At 35.0% G+C, this 17,941-nt stretch overlaps 1 protein-coding gene across 2 annotated transcripts in view; it reads left to right on the top strand.

Moving 5' to 3' along the window:
• Positions 1-17,589, top strand: part of Lis-1 (LisH and WD40 domain-containing Lis-1) — a 19,670-nt gene extending 2,081 nt beyond the window's left edge. For both annotated transcript variants that reach the window (XM_043022649.2, XM_086533009.1), the window contains exons 2-10: positions 8,151-8,249; positions 9,845-9,998; positions 10,098-10,244; positions 10,395-10,551; positions 11,027-11,201; positions 11,454-11,589; positions 11,916-12,071; positions 12,425-12,620; positions 12,726-17,589. In XM_043022649.2, coding sequence (XP_042878583.1) covers positions 8,212-8,249; positions 9,845-9,998; positions 10,098-10,244; positions 10,395-10,551; positions 11,027-11,201; positions 11,454-11,589; positions 11,916-12,071; positions 12,425-12,620; positions 12,726-12,799 — 1,233 coding nt within the window. In that variant the 5' untranslated portion in view covers positions 8,151-8,211 and the 3' untranslated portion in view covers positions 12,800-17,589. The remainder of the gene's footprint in view (positions 1-8,150; positions 8,250-9,844; positions 9,999-10,097; positions 10,245-10,394; positions 10,552-11,026; positions 11,202-11,453; positions 11,590-11,915; positions 12,072-12,424; positions 12,621-12,725) is intronic.
• The last annotated feature ends 352 nt before the right edge of the window (positions 17,590-17,941 follow it).

Raw genomic sequence — 17,941 nt, forward strand, 5'->3', positions numbered from 1 at the left:
GAGAGAATATAAACTTATTTCTGTATATATCTATAAATGGAGAGAATATAAACTTATTTCTGTATATATCTATAAATGGAGAGAATATAAACTTATTTCCGTTGCATAAGGTTGAAACTTAAACGTAGAGGTGGTGGTTCTCCTTATTTTGATTTTTTATAATTTCTCTTAGTAATAAGTAAATAAGAATGGTAGGCTTGTTTTGTAACTAACATATCTAAACATTTATATATTTTTAAAAGAAAATAGAAATTATTTGTTCTCTATGCTACTGAATTCATGTTTTGCAAGTATTCAAATCAGCTTTGTGCAATGTAAAATTAACCTATGTTTCTTTAAACATATTCCACATCTCATTTAAGGCAAGATATTATCAAGGTTTTCCATAGGCCTATGAAACTGTATTTTATGAAGTGACATGGCTCCTTGTTGTGTGTAACATTTGTGTATTGTGTTCTGTTATCGCAAACTTTTATTGAAAATAATGTAGGATTGAGACTAGTATAAAAAAGACTTGAATGTTTATTTTGGGTTCATTAGTGAGAGTTTCAGATATAACATAAAGATAATCTAACTACACCCATTGGTATATGAAATTATGTGTAAAGAGATATTGTATGATGGCAACTTGCAGTAAATAGCTCTTATGGCTTATTACTGTCACCCATGGCAGGCAAGTTCCTGCACCTTGCCATAATCTAAGTTGGAATTTAGTTGTTTGACATTTTGGTTATATGTCAATTTTCAACACAGTCCGGCCAATCAGAGCCATGTTTTGAAATTTTCATAGTACCTGTCATGGAACTTGATTTGTGTGTGTACAAGTAAATCAATAGAATCGTATTTCATGGAGAAATACCAGCTGATTCTGCGTAATTTACCATTAGTTTACGGTTGTTCAAAGGTATAGCATGAAGAGTAAGAGGGTGTCTATGGTATGGTAATTACATGGTATTACATGGGTTGTATTTTTATTTGAATTGAACAGTTACCTATGTACAAATAGATAAAATGGGTTTATCTCAAGCTTATGGAATTAGTTAAACCAGCACCATTTTATAGCAAACATACATTTACCTATGTGTAAAGGAATTGTTTCCATGATGAAAATGAAATGTCAAAGGATGTGTAGTTGATAATGGATTGCAAAATCAGAGTTTGATATCAATATGATGATCATAAATGAGATTACTATTTTTTAAAGTTTTGAGCCACTAAATCTTATCTTATGTGCTTAAAATGATAAAGGAAATAGTAGTAAAGTTGAAGTAAAGGCAAGATATTGATTATAGAAGTTTATTTTTATAAAACGTGCACATTCAGTTCACAGCTCATACACTAAGAAGTTTTTGCTTTGTTTTTTATCCCAGGGGATTTTAAATGTCTATCATTTCCTTGTTCATTGTAGAAATATAATGCAAAAATTGCTGCCCTACAGTACATTTTTTTTCAAATGGTGCAGTTGGTCATAGCTATGTAGATTAATTTTTATTTGACCACTTTTCAGGGGGGGGGGGGGTTATAAGATATGCCAATCTAAAAGAAAAAGAAGAATCATTATTTATATTTCCAGTTTGTTTGATTTACTTGCCTCTTTTTGTTATTTTGAAGGAATTCTGCAAAAGAAAGTGGCATCAAACAATTTATAGAATATGATAAGTGACTGAAATATTCTTGGAAAACAGACACATTCTGGTAATCAGAAATGTAAAACAGATTCCAACATGATATATGTTGAGGGTACTGATCTGCAGTAGCTGTAAGACATTAAAGACATAAGTTGCCATCCAGTAAAAAGAAGAAGATGCATGTAATTAATTTTCTGCCATATCTAGAGCATTTGTACAAGAATTTCCGTCCTGCTGTTGGAAGTGATACTTAAAAAGTGTTTGTTATTTTTGTAATCTGGTATTTAGAATATTTTCATCTCTAATAGTGGGAGAATGCATACCATAGACTAAAAGTGTAGCTCATTGGAGCTTTGTAGATGTATCAGACAATTAAAAAACAACAACTGTAAGGGTTTATCAATTGTTTCCATTGACTGTCCTACTTTGCACACTTGTTTAAAGGAAGTAAGGTGTGTCTCCCAACACCTGTTCCTTGAATGTGGCCATTCCAACTATGGTCTCGACAAGTGTGGATTCATTTGTGGATTATATTAATGGTGCATTGATATGTAACCAAATATACACCTTTATGTATCACTTATCACAATAGTAGTTTTCATCTTAACTAAGATTAAGGTTTAAATCCATAACAAAATGTAATGCATATTTAAGACTCATAGAATATCATAAAAAAATAATGGCTTAGATAAAGTAAGTTTGTGGATGACTTAGTCTCCCATGAAAGATGGCAATGTCTCCTAGGACTGTTGATGAAAGCTAAAGGGAAGTCTGCTAAAGAAAATATTGATCTGTAATCAAGTTGAGAAAAGGTAAACTTTTGTTTTGACCATTTATTGCCAAGGGATCTTTATAGATAAGTTTGTTTTTTTATTGATATGAAGTATTAATTATTTTTATTTTTGTTATAGTTTTGTTATCATTGGTTTGGGTAGTGGTGGTGTTCTTGTTGCTGGTCTTATTGTTATTGTTATTATTGTTGCTGTTGCTATTTTTATAATTATTATTGTTATTATGATATATTTTTTTTCTAATTATATCTACTGTTATTGCTATTGTTATTGTTGTTATCATTATTATTATTTTTGTTATTACTCTTACTATTTTTACTATTAGTGTTATCATCATCATCATCTTAGTCATAATCAAATTTGCATATTATTGTTATTCTTATTCTGATTAATTTTGTCTACATAAGAAGATTTTTTTTTTATAATTACTTTTTTATCTATAATTTTCAACAACTTATGCATGATGTTTACCAAGCCCCCCTCCGTTAGTACCCTACCAGCTGTCTTCTTTTGCACAGGTAGTTTCCCTTTAGATACAATCATGGGTATCATATCACCTTGGTATACTTTGTAATAATAATGTCCACTATATTTATAATAATAATGTCCACTATATTTATAATGAATATGATGCATAGGGTAGGTCTTACTGATCCAGAGAATTTTAAATATATCCCTTAAAAGTATAGTAAAGAATGTCAATCATTGCTCACTTGCTACCTCTTAGACTGGCAATGATCTATTAGTTTATAGCTTCTCCATATAAGGAGGTGATAGATGTACCCAACATATCTTTAATGAAGTACCAAGCCTGTTGTCTTTTGTGCTGTGTTGTAATAGTATGGAAGTAACAGAACATTTCAAACCACCTTACTTGCATTGTTCTCAATTAGAGAGTAAAGAAAGGATAGGAATTCTTACACAAATGTATAATTTTTCATTTCCAATTTCTAGTCCCATGTATTGACATGAATCATAAAATAAACACATGTTTACTGGTCTGTGTAGTCCTTGGTTTAGTTATAATGAAAAATGGACAATATATGCCAATTGTTTAACCCTTACTTTCACTCTGGAATGAAATTTCATGGCCATGCCTGTTGTGACGTCAATTATCCACCAAATTAGTGACTATTTGCTGCTTCTACAATGCTTTTGTCTATTGTTAAAAATGTTTTGTCTGTCCAATACTAATTTTTGAATAAAATTCTTGCACAGAGATAATCAATAAAATGTGTGTGTAGTGTTGGGTGTGTGTGTGTGGGGGGGGGGGGGGCCATAAAAAAAATCTTCCATAATTATCAAAGAAAGCCATTATAAAGAGCATTTTAAAGGAATTTACTCATTACAAATTTATATGTGAATGTGTGATGTATGGAAGTCATTAGGGATGTGTGATATCTCATATTAAAAGCACAGTGAGAAAGATGATCTGGTTTCATTGTAACTTCTCAAGAACAAAAGCTTAGTAACATGGTTTAGGTTCAAGAAACCTTAACACGTGTTAGAGACATACCTGGGTATCAATGACACCCATTCCTCCTCAGTGGAATAGGAATTTCAGATGTCCTAGATGTGTTCTTTATAGCCCGTCTCAAAATTGAAATGTGCAAGTGTGAAGTATATTGTAAAGATTAGAATAAAGTAAATAATGGTTGCTGATCAGTATCATTGGATATTATTGGTTTTAAGCAACATTTACATGAAATTATTCTGTTGAAGTAACCAGACACCAGAATGAACCCATTGATACCAGGAATACAGGCATAAGTGCTTATGTATACTTTTCATTGTGGTTTTGTTTTATTTGATTTTTTTTTTTTATAGAGATGGCTACTTAATGGCTTATTCACAAAGAAGTCAATTAGTAAGCCTAACTGACTTCACCTGTTAACCCCATTCCTTTAAGTATCATAAAAAGTATTTATATTGTTATAGTTATTAATGTTATGATGATAATGATGAAAGGTGAGCTCAACTAGGCCTTTTAGTGACTCCTTTTTGTCTAAGTGTTTGGGGAACCATTCATGTGTAAAGTAGAATAATAACACTAAACCATTGTAGATTGTGCATGTCATTGAGTTAATGATGTTAAACCAGTCTTATTCTGGTTTTAGTGACACTCCGGGGAACTGGAGTTCATTGTGGTATAGTCTATAATTGCAGATGTGCATGTCTGGAGTAAAGAGGGAAATTAAATATAGCAATTTTTTTTTACATTTCAGTAGGTAATTGGCAGAATGTATAATTGGAAGGAAATATGTCACATTACATCACCAAGCTCATTATTGTCAGGTTGACACTATAATTCATGTCAAGACCCTGATTTAGTAGGAAACTAATGTCAACACAGTATATCACTTAACAGCTGTTCAAGTCAACACCGATTCTTTTGCCCACTATACGAGGATGTATTCAGTTATAGATTCCCCTGGTTAAGTGCTACACCTTGTTCTTTATCTTAAATCACTTGATAAATGGCTCAAAATCAATGTTGGATCTTTTTGTTCACACACTTCATGGCTCTAGGATTGTAGATTATGAACAAATGTAAGATTGAATTTATTAACTTAGAGTGATAACATTTATACTGAATATGGAGCTTGAACCATATTTGCAAAAACAGTAGGATAACAGGAATCCAAGAGAGCTTTTCTGGTCTTATAAGCTATACATAAATGGAGATTTAAGACTTCAAGGGTAGGGGGGAGGGCATGGGTGGTGAAGTACTAGAGTAGATATTGATAAGTTTATCAGCTGATGGTGTAACAGGAGACTACAGGGCTCTACCATAACCAAATCTGTCTCTCACATTGTAATATTCAGCTGTCATTAAGAGTGTCAAGCTGAAGAAGCTCCTTCCAAGGTAAAGATACATCCTGATTAAAAAATTGAATCCTGGAATGTTGATCATAATGATGGATTGAGCTTCTTTGGTTAAAATTGAAAAAAAAAAAGTTGCATACAGTCTTGTGCCATGGCTCTGTAACTTGAACTAGTAGATAAACATTTGTCTTTTCTTCATAATAACTAGTATAATGGATATCAAGAAGTTTAAGAATAATTATGATGTAAATCTAGATTGGAGTGGAAATTATTACCTTTACATCTTAAAGACATTGTATAGTAAGGATTGGAAAGTTGAAATTTTTTTATGATTCCTCACCATAGCAGTCATGCAATTTTTTTCTATGATTGAAGATAGCTTTACATTGAAAGTTGCCAAGTTATTTTGTGGCTGCCTAAATAATCTTATGATCAAAACGATTGGCTTGCCTTATGGCCGTATGTTGAGTCACACACTGGTAGTTTGGTGTTTCTGTGGTCTTTATTTTCAAAAGGGTAAAATGAGACTTTTCAGCAGACTTTGGAAGGATTGATCTCCTCCCAAACTGTCTAGTAATCGGTCATGATTGTAGTGTAAACCAACACTGTATGTGTTGTTTTGTTAGCCAAGAAACTTGGCTGTCATGTGTCTTGATGTCTCTCAGTACCAGGTTAATGTGATTATATAACATGTATATGTGGCACACAAATCTGATTTTTTTTTTTTTTTTTTTTTTAATGCTGCTGTTGATGTGTAACCAAGGAAACTATCTGAAATCTTAATTTGTTGAGGCTTGAAATGTAATTTTCATTCATTACAACCCCTTCTCAATGTTTTAGTAGTAACATCTTTTAGCATGTAAAAATCTTTTTGATTTATTTAGAACAACAACAAAAATGTTTTCATTTGACATGTGGATGAGTTTATGGCTAGTAATTCAAACGGTCTGTGGCAAAAGATCTGAAATACAGGAAAAACTGAAAGTCACTGGAACAACACAGAGTGGGTGTCATTGGTTTAAACCTAATTGCAAAATCACTCGTGTAAACAACCATATGGAAGGTGGATGACATCATGCTCTGAGTTAAGTCTGTTTTGCCACACACTCCCGGTGAGTGCGGACATGGACTTGTGGGCATTTAACTTTGGATCTTTGTGGTATCTTCAGTTGTTTTCGTTGGTGATATCCACATATTTTCTCATGGTAGTTTTAATTTCTTCAAGGCAATTTTTTTTTTCTTTCTCTCTGTTTGCATATACCTTCCATTCACATAATACTAGAGGTAACATACAGTGTGTTAAATCACAATTTAGATTAGTTTGTCAATTGTTGTGAAATGAATTATGTTTATAATTTATTAGTGGCACATAATGAAAGTAATATATGTGACTGTTTCTGATACTGACCAGTTGAGACTGACACAGCATTGGTAGACAAACATGAAAATGAAAAGGTATAATGGGGCAGCTATAGAGCAACTTTTGGTTATTAATTGCCCTTGATATGTTTTGAATTGGTGTTATTAGAACCTCATTATTTTGCTTAAAGGTGCCATGAGTTTACAGCAGAGGTAATGGGTCATGAAACTTATAGTCTTATATTTAGTGCTTTTACAAAAGGACTAATGAAATGTGGATAAGTTAATTGGAATTGTTTTTTAATATTGACTCTTAGAAACAATGGTAATGGTGTACCAGCATATTCCTTACCCTCTCACACATGAGCTTGGTAGTCAGTTAATAATCACAGGTTAAATATTTTCCCAACTTTTGAGAATAGTTTTCCCTTTTGAATGATAAGGAAAACAAAATGTGTTTTTATTATTTTATTGATTGGTGTATTGAATTACTTTCTTTGTGTAGTTTTGAGGAGATTTATTTTAGCATCCAGTTATAGTGTGGAAATTCATAGGAAATGTCTTATAATTTAACCCATTCGCACTGGATAATGTGCTGACACGTTTCGTGGTTTATGCGTCAGACGCCAGTGATAAGATATCTGGGCAAGGCTGGCGCTCGGGGTGAGCGAGCGGGCAGCCCAGGCTCACGGCTTGTGCGCCCAAGAGTCACGAGGCGTTAGGCTTATGCGTTCGAAAACCCCGGCATTATGACCATACAAAGCCGGAATTGCCCCGGCGTGAATGGGTTAAGCTATCTTTGCTTGATGAAATTTGTTGGATAGATATGCATGAAGTGAAATGTTGATTTGCACCTCAAGGTTTTTGGGACATTGTTAAATGAAATGGGAAACTGTTTTGTTATGTGGTGGAATTTTATTGATATTTGGTAATTTGCTTAACAGGAAATTATTACGGGTACATTATTTATTTGGTTCTTTGAAAAAGAGCCAAATATTTTTTTATTTGTTGTACACACATTACAATCACATGTACATAAATTTGCACATGCATTTGCATACATGTGTATGCATACACCCTCCCTCTCACTCTCTCTCTCACCCATTCACTCATTCTTTCATTCACTCTCACTCCTCAATCACTCTCACTCCTCACTCACTCTCACTCCTCACTCTCACTCTCACTCTCACTCTCACTCTAACTCTCACTCACTCTAACTCTCACTCACTCTAACTCTCACTCACTCTAACTCTCACTCACTCTAACTCTCACTCACTCTAACTCTCACTCACTCTAACTCTCACTCACTCTAACTCTCACTCACTCTCACTCCTCACTCACTCTCACTCCTCACTCACTCTCACTCCTCACTCACTCTCACTCCTCACTCACTCTCACTCCTCACTCACCCACCCACCCACTCACACAAAATTGTTAGAGGTAATGGCAGATTGTTTTATGGAATGATAGTAAACCATAAATTATATGTATATTTGATATATTGCATATACATTTGTTTATTTATTTAATTTCTTTTTCTTTCCAGGTATGGAGGTGTAAGAAGTGTTACCCACTAGTCATTTGGTTCCAACAGTAAATCCTTGATCATGAAAATGGTTTTGTCACAGCGTCAAAGAGAGGAACTGTAAGTTGACTTTGTTAACCTTTGAGAGAGAGAGATTGAGTGAGTGAGTGAGTGAGTGAGTGAGTGATAGATTGAGTGATTTGGTGATTGATTGGTTGATGAGTGATATATTGATAGATTGATTGATAGATAGACCCCCCCCCCCCCCTCCTGGTAGTGCAGTTTTAAAATTTTCCCTTATGGAAAACAAAAGGAATACAAAAACAGCTGTTTGTAAGACCAAAAATATACTTATGTAAATGTATATATATATATTTTTTTTTTATTCAGCCTCCAATATATTGTTTGACATGCTATCATTCCAAGCTACTTGAAAATTTACTACAACTAATGAAAAATAATCCCCATTGATTGACAGTGATAAATAATGATACTGTATATGATATGATCCTCAGTTCATGCTTTGTTATTGCAGAAAGTGTGAACACCTTTTTAAATCCTTATTTTTAAGTGATTAAACATGTTATGACCCCTGACCATTTAAATGTTACTCTACTTTGACTGTAGTTTGATGATTTAATCATGTTATAATTGGGTTATTGATTATACTTCAGAGAAGGTATTATACAGAAAATAATTACATGAATGTAATTGTTTTTTTCTTTTTTGTGAGTGGCAAATATAGGGAGATTGGGAATTGTCCTTGTTGTTGGAAGAGAGAAAAGGAAGGAGTGAGATGAGGGAAAGTAGGAAAGGATGAGAGAGAGAGAGAGAGAGAGAGAGAGAGAGAGAGAGAGAGAGAGAGAGAGAGAGAGAGAGAGAGAGAGAGAGAGAGAGAGAGAGAGAGAGAGAGAGGGGGGGGGGGGGGGGGGGGGAAGTGGATGATAGAAAGATGGACATAAAAGATATGTAGTGCAAAAGAAGAAATGGTTGAGAGAGAGTAAGTAAAGAAGTAAGTGAGAGGAAAGAGAGTTGTGTATGGGGAGAAAAATGAAGTGTTTGAATAAGGGAGTGAGAGTGAAAGTGAAAGTGGGAGTTTGACAGATACAAGGAAAAATGTGTAGAAGAAGGAAGAGAACAATGAATGAGAGAGAAAGAGAAAGAGAAAGGGGTGAGGGAGAGGGAGAGGGAGGGGGGCAGAGAACTGAGTATGTGAGACAGAATCAGAGAGAATGAGTGAGCATAGGTAAAGAAACAAAAGGGGCATACACGTATAGGAATCAATTCACTCTAGCTAGAAATTTTTGTCGGCATCATGGTATCAAACCAGACAATAAACTTCCCTAAAGGTGATTGTCTGTCTTCATTAGAAACAGTGATTCTAAATTCTCTGTTGGATTAGAAACGGTGATTCTAAATTCTCTGTTGGAAGGTTAATGGTTCCAAAACATTTTCACCTGAGAAGTTTCACATCTGTCTGTCTGTCTGTCTGTCAAATTGTATGTGTGTTTGTGAGAAGTTAATGAGAGGTATAGATAGGAAGGGAAATAAAAGTGAAAGAGACTTATTAGTAGTGAATTGGAAAGTATTCTCCTATTAGCACAGATAGTCCATTCATATTGATATTTGTTGTCACTAAGACTCAAATTCAGCTATATTGATGAAGGTGTTAGTTTACCATAGATTGTTTACCCATTTCCATGTTTCCTTTCCAGTAATAAGGCCATAGCTGACTACTTGTGCAGCAATGGCTACATGGATGCCTTGGAAGCCTTCAAGGCCGAAGCAGACATGCCTGGGGAGATTGAACGGAAATATGCTGGTCTCTTGGAGAAGAAGTGGACCTCAGTCATCAGGCTCCAGAAAAAGGTACGTCCTAATTGGGTCTTGATTTGTCTGACCTCTTGGTGCACTTGAAATGGACATATTATTGAAAATGTATGATGTTCAATGTTTTTTTTTGTTCAGGTTATGGAACTTGAGGTAAAATTAAATGAAGCAGAACGCGAATATATCGCTGGCGCACCCACTCGAGACAAGCGGTCCCCAGCAGAATGGATTCCAAGACCTCCAGAGAAGTATTGCCTCTCTGGGCACAGGGCACCAGTTACTAGGGTATGATATTATTCTTGTACACTTCAATCAAGAAATGTTGATTTTGATCCATTTTTTTGTGTATTTGATGTTCTGTATGGGTATTCTTATTACTCTTTTTTTCTTTTTTGGTTTCTTGCTTATCCTTATGAGAGGATTATTATTTTTCAGGTAATTTTCCACCCTCTGTATTCTGTGATGGTATCTTCAAGCGAGGATGGAACTATTAAAGTTTGGGATTACGAGACAGGAGACTATGAAAAGACATTAAAAGGTCACACTGACAGTGTTCAAGATATTGCTTTTGATCACACTGGCAAATTCCTGGGTAAGGAAGCTGATAATGTTGCTGAATAAATGCAGCCATTGTAGTCACAAAGTATCCATGAGAAAAAATTCTAGGGACATTTAGATGCTTTGGTAGTTACTTTAGATAAGTTTTTCATATGTATAGTTAACCTATGGTAGAGCATTTGTTAATGAGTGATAGCTCATTTATTTATTGTTTATTTTTCTGAATTTGAAATTTTTGTGGTGGTTTAATGTTTTGTGTAATATTTGCAGAAATTATAGAGATTCCAATTTTGTGTAAAGTTAGTTACATACAGTAAAATTGTTTGTAACTGTTTGGATTGAACAGAAGGTCCTATTTGTCATTCATCAGCCAGAGTTGTGGTAAAACATAACACAAATAGTCCTAATAAGTAACCAAGCAAAGACTGTTTTAAAATTAATGTCATTTTCTGTTTTACCAAAATGTCAGGTTTCCTCAGTGTGTCTCATGCTTTTCTTTTCGACATCAGTCTCATGTAGCGCTGATATGTCAATCAAGCTCTGGGACTTCAGTTCTTATGAGTGTGTCAAGACGATGCATGGCCACGACCACAATGTATCCTCGGTCACCTTCATGCCCTCTGGAGACTACCTCCTTAGTTCCTCCAGAGACAAGACTATTAAGATGTGGGAGGTTGCTACAGGGTGAGTGTTAACATAGGGTATTTGATACATGCTTGTGAGTCTTCAGAAACAATATAATTAATTAATAAGAAAGATGATGCTGATACCAATAATGATGATGATAGTAATGATAGTGATAACAGTAATGATTCTAATAATGATGATAGGATAGTGATAAAAGAAAAAGATAAACTTAAATAAATGCAGATTAGTGGGAGAAGAAGTTGGAGTACACTCTTGGAAGACTGTCTATGTAATGTATGACCTTGGCAGATACTGCGTGAAGACCTTCACAGGGCACCGGGAGTGGGTGAGGATGGTACGGGTGTGTAATGACGGCTCCCTCATTGCTTCCTGCTCCAATGACCAGACAGTGCGTGTGTGGCTAACAGCAACAAAGGAGTGTAAAGTAAGTGCTATTGTTTTTTTTGTTTTTTTTTATGTGGGTCAAGGTGTAAAGTTTGAGTTGAAGGGTCAAGCATCTATTCTGCATTTATAACTCAAATACAGTAATGCCATGCCACTGTGATGTGAACTATACAGCTGCTATGTAAATGATTAAACCTCTGTCTTATACTCATCACTGTATGAACTTTAGAGTAGAATTATTCTTAAAATAAGATAAAGATTAGATTGTTTATCTTTTTTTAATGACTTCTCACAAGATGATATATGGGTATTGTTAGATATGTAAATTAGAAGGATTGGTTGGTAATGTGGATTTAAACTCTACAGGCTGAACTCCGAGAACACGACCATGTGGTTGAGTGCATTGCGTGGTGTGAAGGCAGTGCGTGCACTTCTGTTAATGAAGCCGTTGCAACAGATAACCGTAAACCTAATTATAAGGGCCCATTCTTGATTTCAGGGTCAAGAGACAAAACAATTAAGGTTAGTTTGGAAAAAAAAAACTTTGAATGTGACATAATGAATGTAACAGTTTATTTGGCTTTTTTATGGAAATGAGATGATATAGATAACATGTATATACTTTTTAATCTGTGTGTTCTAGTGATTTATTGATCAAAATTACTTATTGAGGTTTCTTTGTTTGGTATTCAAAATGATATCTTCCCTTTTTTGTAATGATTATATCAAGCCACTTAAGTTTTCAATATCAGGCATTCTTCACATTTGATACTCCTTTTTTTATAACTTAGCAGATACTTCATTGAGACATTTAAGTTCTTCTGTTTTCAGCTAAGATTATGAACCAAATAGTTATCATGTCAAATATACTTCAGATATGGGATGTTGGCGTAGGACTTTGCCTCTTCACTCTGGTTGGGCATGATAACTGGGTGCGTGGTCTCTTGGTGCACCCAGGAGGAAAGTATATCCTCTCAGCCTCAGATGACAAAACTGTACGCATGTGGGACATAAAGAACAAACGATGCCAAAAAACTCTGGATGCTCACTCCCATTTCTGTACATCATTAGGTAAGTTCCCTTGCTTGTTTTAATAATTCAACTTATTTTTTTTTTGTATTGAATGTTGAAAGCACTGGTGCACATGGTCAATCTCATGAATTTCGTGCATTTCAGACATGCACCGGAGTGCCCCTTATGTGATCACGGGCAGTGTGGACCAGACGATCAAGGTGTGGGAGTGCCGCTAATGATGGAATTGAAGGAGCCATGCCCCACCTCCCCCTCCCGCCAGCTTGCTGGTCACCCCTTCTCCCTACTGCATGCTGCCATCGCTGCTACAGATGCCGATGTTGCTGCTCCCCAGGTTGCTTCTACTCCCACTCTTCTGACACCTGAGCTGCTGTCTATAAAACACCCATCTGAGGCCCTTCCACACCCTCTGGCCATTCCTTGTTTTTCTCACTGGGTGGTAGGTGCAGTATATTTCCCTTGGTCAAAAGGACTGATCCAGTGTAGCCAGTAGCCAGTGTGCAGTGCGAGACAAGTGGCACAATATGTGTGGGAGGAGAAAGCCCCCTAAGTAATTTATTATTTTAATTTATTATTAATACTGATGTAATAATACAAGCACCAAACCCTTTGCGGCAATTTGGGTGCGGTTGCTGATAGAACGGAGGAAGTTGTAAGATGTGTCCAGGGTGGGTATAGAGCACCTGTATATAGATGCTTTTTGTATTGCCTCTTTATCATGCACTGATGGTGGAGGCAGTAAGCTGAAGGAAGGGTGGCAAGTATAGAGTGATGTATTGCTGATCGTTTGTTGTTTTACGCCAAAGAAGAGAAGAGGTGTTTCTTCAAAAACCAGTGAATATTTAAGTGAAGTTCACTTCTGTATCAGAACAGATGGAACCAGTGATGATTCATTCCCAGGTGTTCAAAAACAAAACTTGGCTGATCATGGATTATTATTTACAATTTGTAAATATTCGGTAGGAGTAAATAGTTAACAACTATATAAAAAAATTGGAGATCATGGAACTGCAACGAAGGTAGTAGGTACAGTCAAGGGTTAATGCAGACATGCAACTGTCTCTTCTCATATTTAGACATGGCAGACTGGTTTTGCACATCATAAACTGTAAGGAAAGTTTTTCACTAAGCCATTTCTAGTTTTTATAATTGATTGTATAGTGTTCCTGTCGGAGAAGAGGTGAAATTTTAGATTGGTTATTGTTTAATTATGTGAATGACAGAATTGTCTTGAAATTTTATAGTCAAACTCAGGTCTGTCAGTCTACTATATGATACTTCCACATGTGATCAGTGTATACTGGAGTACAGGAGAGGCTAGAACAGGTGGTCTGGTGCTACATTAGTGTTTACCTGCTTCGTGTGGCTCACTTAAGGTGTCAGGGTCTCTAACATCCTGTAATTGACTTTCATTGAAGCAGGTTGAAATTTTTACTTTGGTTGTGTCTTGTGTCCTGCTAGGCTTCAGCACCCAGCTCCTCAAAAACATCCCATTAGCTGGTTTGTGCTTCAATGTTTTCTTTCTTTACATTTTCCCTCATACTTGCCTTTTCTGCATTTCATGACAAATCTTTAGCAGTCAAAATGTTTATGACCTGAGGCACAAATGTGCCTTTTTGTATTACTAACATGCTGTGATTACCTTATATAGTCTTTACATTTACAGAGCTTTAGTATATTTTTTCTATTTTTGTACTATTTAACAAAACCATTTGTTTTACTAGCACTGAGCTTCAGTTACTATCAATTGTGATTCCTTGAATGATTGCCTAGAAACTGGATATTTGTCCTTGGAACACAAAGCGAGACCTGGTGGGCAGCCTAAGGGCAAGGGACAGCCTAGTAAATGATAGTGCTAATGATAGCATTTGAAAGTGATTCAATGACCAAACCTGCCCTGGAAAAAGCCGTAACCTGCACTGCAGATAGGGATCATTGCATGAAGCATACCTTTTACATACCAGACTAGTTGAGTATGAGTGTAGTTGATGCTGGCTTTGCGATATTTGACAACTAGAAGTGGCTGCCATGGTGGCAGACTTGACTACACCAATGTTGCATAATAATTTTGTCATGTCAAGCCATGGAAGGCTTGCCAGTTGTGTGTGTATGCATTAGTCATTCACATGTGTATACCAGTGTAGATCTGAAGCATAAGTGATTCTGTCAGTACTTGGCAGCAGAGGTGATTGTCAGGTTTTTGCTGCTGTAGTCATCAGATGCCCGCTGAATGTTGTTCATCATTTGACTCCTGCTCCTCTCACTAGTGCATAGCCAAATAGATTGTAAGTGCATTTGGTGCAGATGATGACTATCATTGTTATTATTATTTTTATTATTATTTTTATTATTATTATCAATATTATTATTAATATTATTATTGGAAGTGTTATTGATTATTATTATTATTATTATTATTATTATTATTATAATCATCATCATCATCATCATCTATATTATTATTATAATTGTTATTGTTATTTTTATTACTATTGATGTTGAAGGTATTATTATTGTTATTATAATAATTATTATTATGATAAGATAATACATCAATATCATTATTATTTATTTGATAGAATTTATTGATCATGATTATATTATAAATATTATCATCATTTAATATTAGATATTTATCTTCACCTGCTAAGAGTGAAATTGCAAATATTTCTCAAAGGGATAGAGGGTTGAAGATGCAAAGAACCTGCTGGAGAATTTGGGGCACGGGACAGCTGACGCTTTCTCCTAACATTTGTGTACTTAGTGACAGCAAACTGTAGGACGGGTCTGACCCGAATGCCTTGCTCGATGCCGCTATTTGTAAAGGTAATTTGGTGTCCGACCTTCCTTAACCCATCTAGGCCAGACATGTCTAAGCAGTATATCCGGCAGCATTGTCTTTCATCAAGCAGACCACTGGCTTAACACCATGTTATTAGTTGCTGCTTCATTATTGAGTCATGTTCACATTCCATAGATGGTGGTGAGCATTTGCTGTTCACCCTTAAGGGTAGAGAATTGACTTTAAATACAGTAGGATGTTTAATCGTTTTTTTAATTGAGTGCAAGATTTTAGCTTGGCCATAAAAATTTGTCTGTTTCTGAAAGGTAATGCTTGCTGACATATATTATATATGAAATAACTAACCCAACTTTTGTCACCATATAGTCACATACACACACTAATAACGTATCTTTGATGTTCATAATTATAACTTTGATGATAATAATCAGTGAGTCCATGTATCTTATTTATTGTTTCCATAACCATCTACGCTGGTAAGACAACTTGCCTGTAATATGAGAGTGTAAAGCAAAGCAAAGCAAAGGAATTTGCTCTTTGGTCTGACGTTGACGATATCGCCAATGGTGTCTTCGGCATTTTTCCAATAAAGTTAAATTTTCTTTTTAAAAAATTAACATTATTGAAAAGTTTTCTAAGTCTCCCTGTGATATCTCTCTTGCCTTGTACCACCACCCAGAGTACGCAGCGAAGGCAACACCAGTCAGGATATGGAGAACAAACTAGTAATGATAGCGCAAAAACATGCAAAAGTCCTTCAATGTAACTATGTTAACCCCTTGAACAGACTGACTTGGGATCACCTTTACTGCTCATCCCTCCTTGAATTCCATGGTATTGTAGTTCTCCCTTTAGTCAGGCAAGATGATAGGCTTTGACAATAGACTTCTCTTAAGCATAACTCTTTAGATATTTTCCTTTTGGTGACTTGATCTGTGGATTTAGGATAGACAAAAGAAAAGGAAGAGAAAGAAGATAGAGCAGGTGGAAAAGACCAGAAATGTATATTGTAGACCAAGAAGAAAAGGTATTGAAAGAACAAAGACTACTACTACTACTAATAATAATAACCTTGCCTAAATCATCAGATCCTGTCCCATGTTGAAGTTACTTTCTCGTTATCCACCAGCAGTAAAATATCAGCTGAAACGCTCGTCACCACAAGAGGAGCTGGCCAGCGAAATCCTCCGAGCAGCTTTCAGGCACAGATTTTGAGTTAAACTTCTATTTCAGGTGGTCAGGGCTTCTGCTCTTGCTAGGTTAGAGAGACGTCTCACCCTGAATGTGTACAGGCACCCTGATTGAGCACACAAAGCTAAATTGTTTTAGTTAGCCATTGTGTATAATACTAAAAAAAATAAAATAAAAAACGGTGAACTATAAGTTTTCCCAATATGCCCATTAAAATTGATGTCTAACATTGTCTTTTAGTGATCCATTTGATCAATTAGTCGAGCGTGTCTGTTGAGTCTCTCGTCATCACGATTCCGGGTTTGGGATTGATTTGTCTTTTTCATTTATTTTTTACTAGTTACCCTTTTTTTATATATTTTTTTTTTATTATAGTAAGTGATCAGTGTCCAGTGTTTTAACTTCTGTTTGTTACAAAGAATGTATTTTAAATCCTTTAGCCCTACTGAAAAATGCCACTCAACATTTGTGAGGATCTTTGAATGATTTGCATGACAAAGTTTTGTTTTGCAGCTTTGTTGCTTTATTTTTTATCAATCTTATTTTTTGTATATTAGTGTTGGTTGCATGTTTTTGCCTCCTTTGTGTGACAATAGGAGAAGGTCTACTTCATTTCTTTGTGAAAAAAATAAGCAAAAATATAATAAAGTTGTGGGACAGTGAAAAATATGTTTAGTTTTATCAGAGAGATTGTCATATATATATATATTAATAGGAACTTGAATGTCAAACTTGTATATGAGATGTTATGAGCACCATGAAATGTTTTTATTTTTATTTTATTATTATTAGTATTGACAAATTTTCAAACAGGGCAGCTCTGATTTCAAAACTTAGTAAAAATATATTGACAAACATTATATTTTGATTTTTTTTCTTGAAGTTCCATGGGCTTAATATGCTTTGTATGAGTTTGTTATTGCTCTCCAGTATGTAAATAATTAACTTCCTCTCCTCTGTACATTTATTCTGTAAACGTAAGTAACAGTGAATAAACTCGATGTACACAACAAATTTATTTTCCATTTCCATTTTTATTTTTGGTTCTAGCTTGTATCTGCTTCTGTTAAGTTTCCATTTCTCTCCTTATTTCCAGTTGATTCTGTGCTGTTTGGATTGGTAAATAAAGTATGAGTATTGTGTTATCATTGAAAATTTATTGCAGAAAGGAAATGACTTGCCCCCCAACCATATCATTTACACTGGTCAGTGTTAAGTGTTAATCAGTCATTGTAGTAGGTACTACAGGAAAAGACAAGTTATTGTAACTTGATTCATCGTTCATCGGATGACTCATCCTTCAAGACACTATTTTGTGATTAACAGTTGCCTACTACTGATAGAAACTTTTTTGTTTATTTTTTAA

This window comes from Penaeus japonicus, unplaced genomic scaffold (genome assembly GCF_977035675.1).
Source record: "Penaeus japonicus unplaced genomic scaffold, GWHDUDI00000001_assembly GWHDUDI00000003, whole genome shotgun sequence".
Lineage (NCBI taxonomy): Eukaryota > Metazoa > Arthropoda > Malacostraca > Decapoda > Penaeidae > Penaeus > Penaeus japonicus.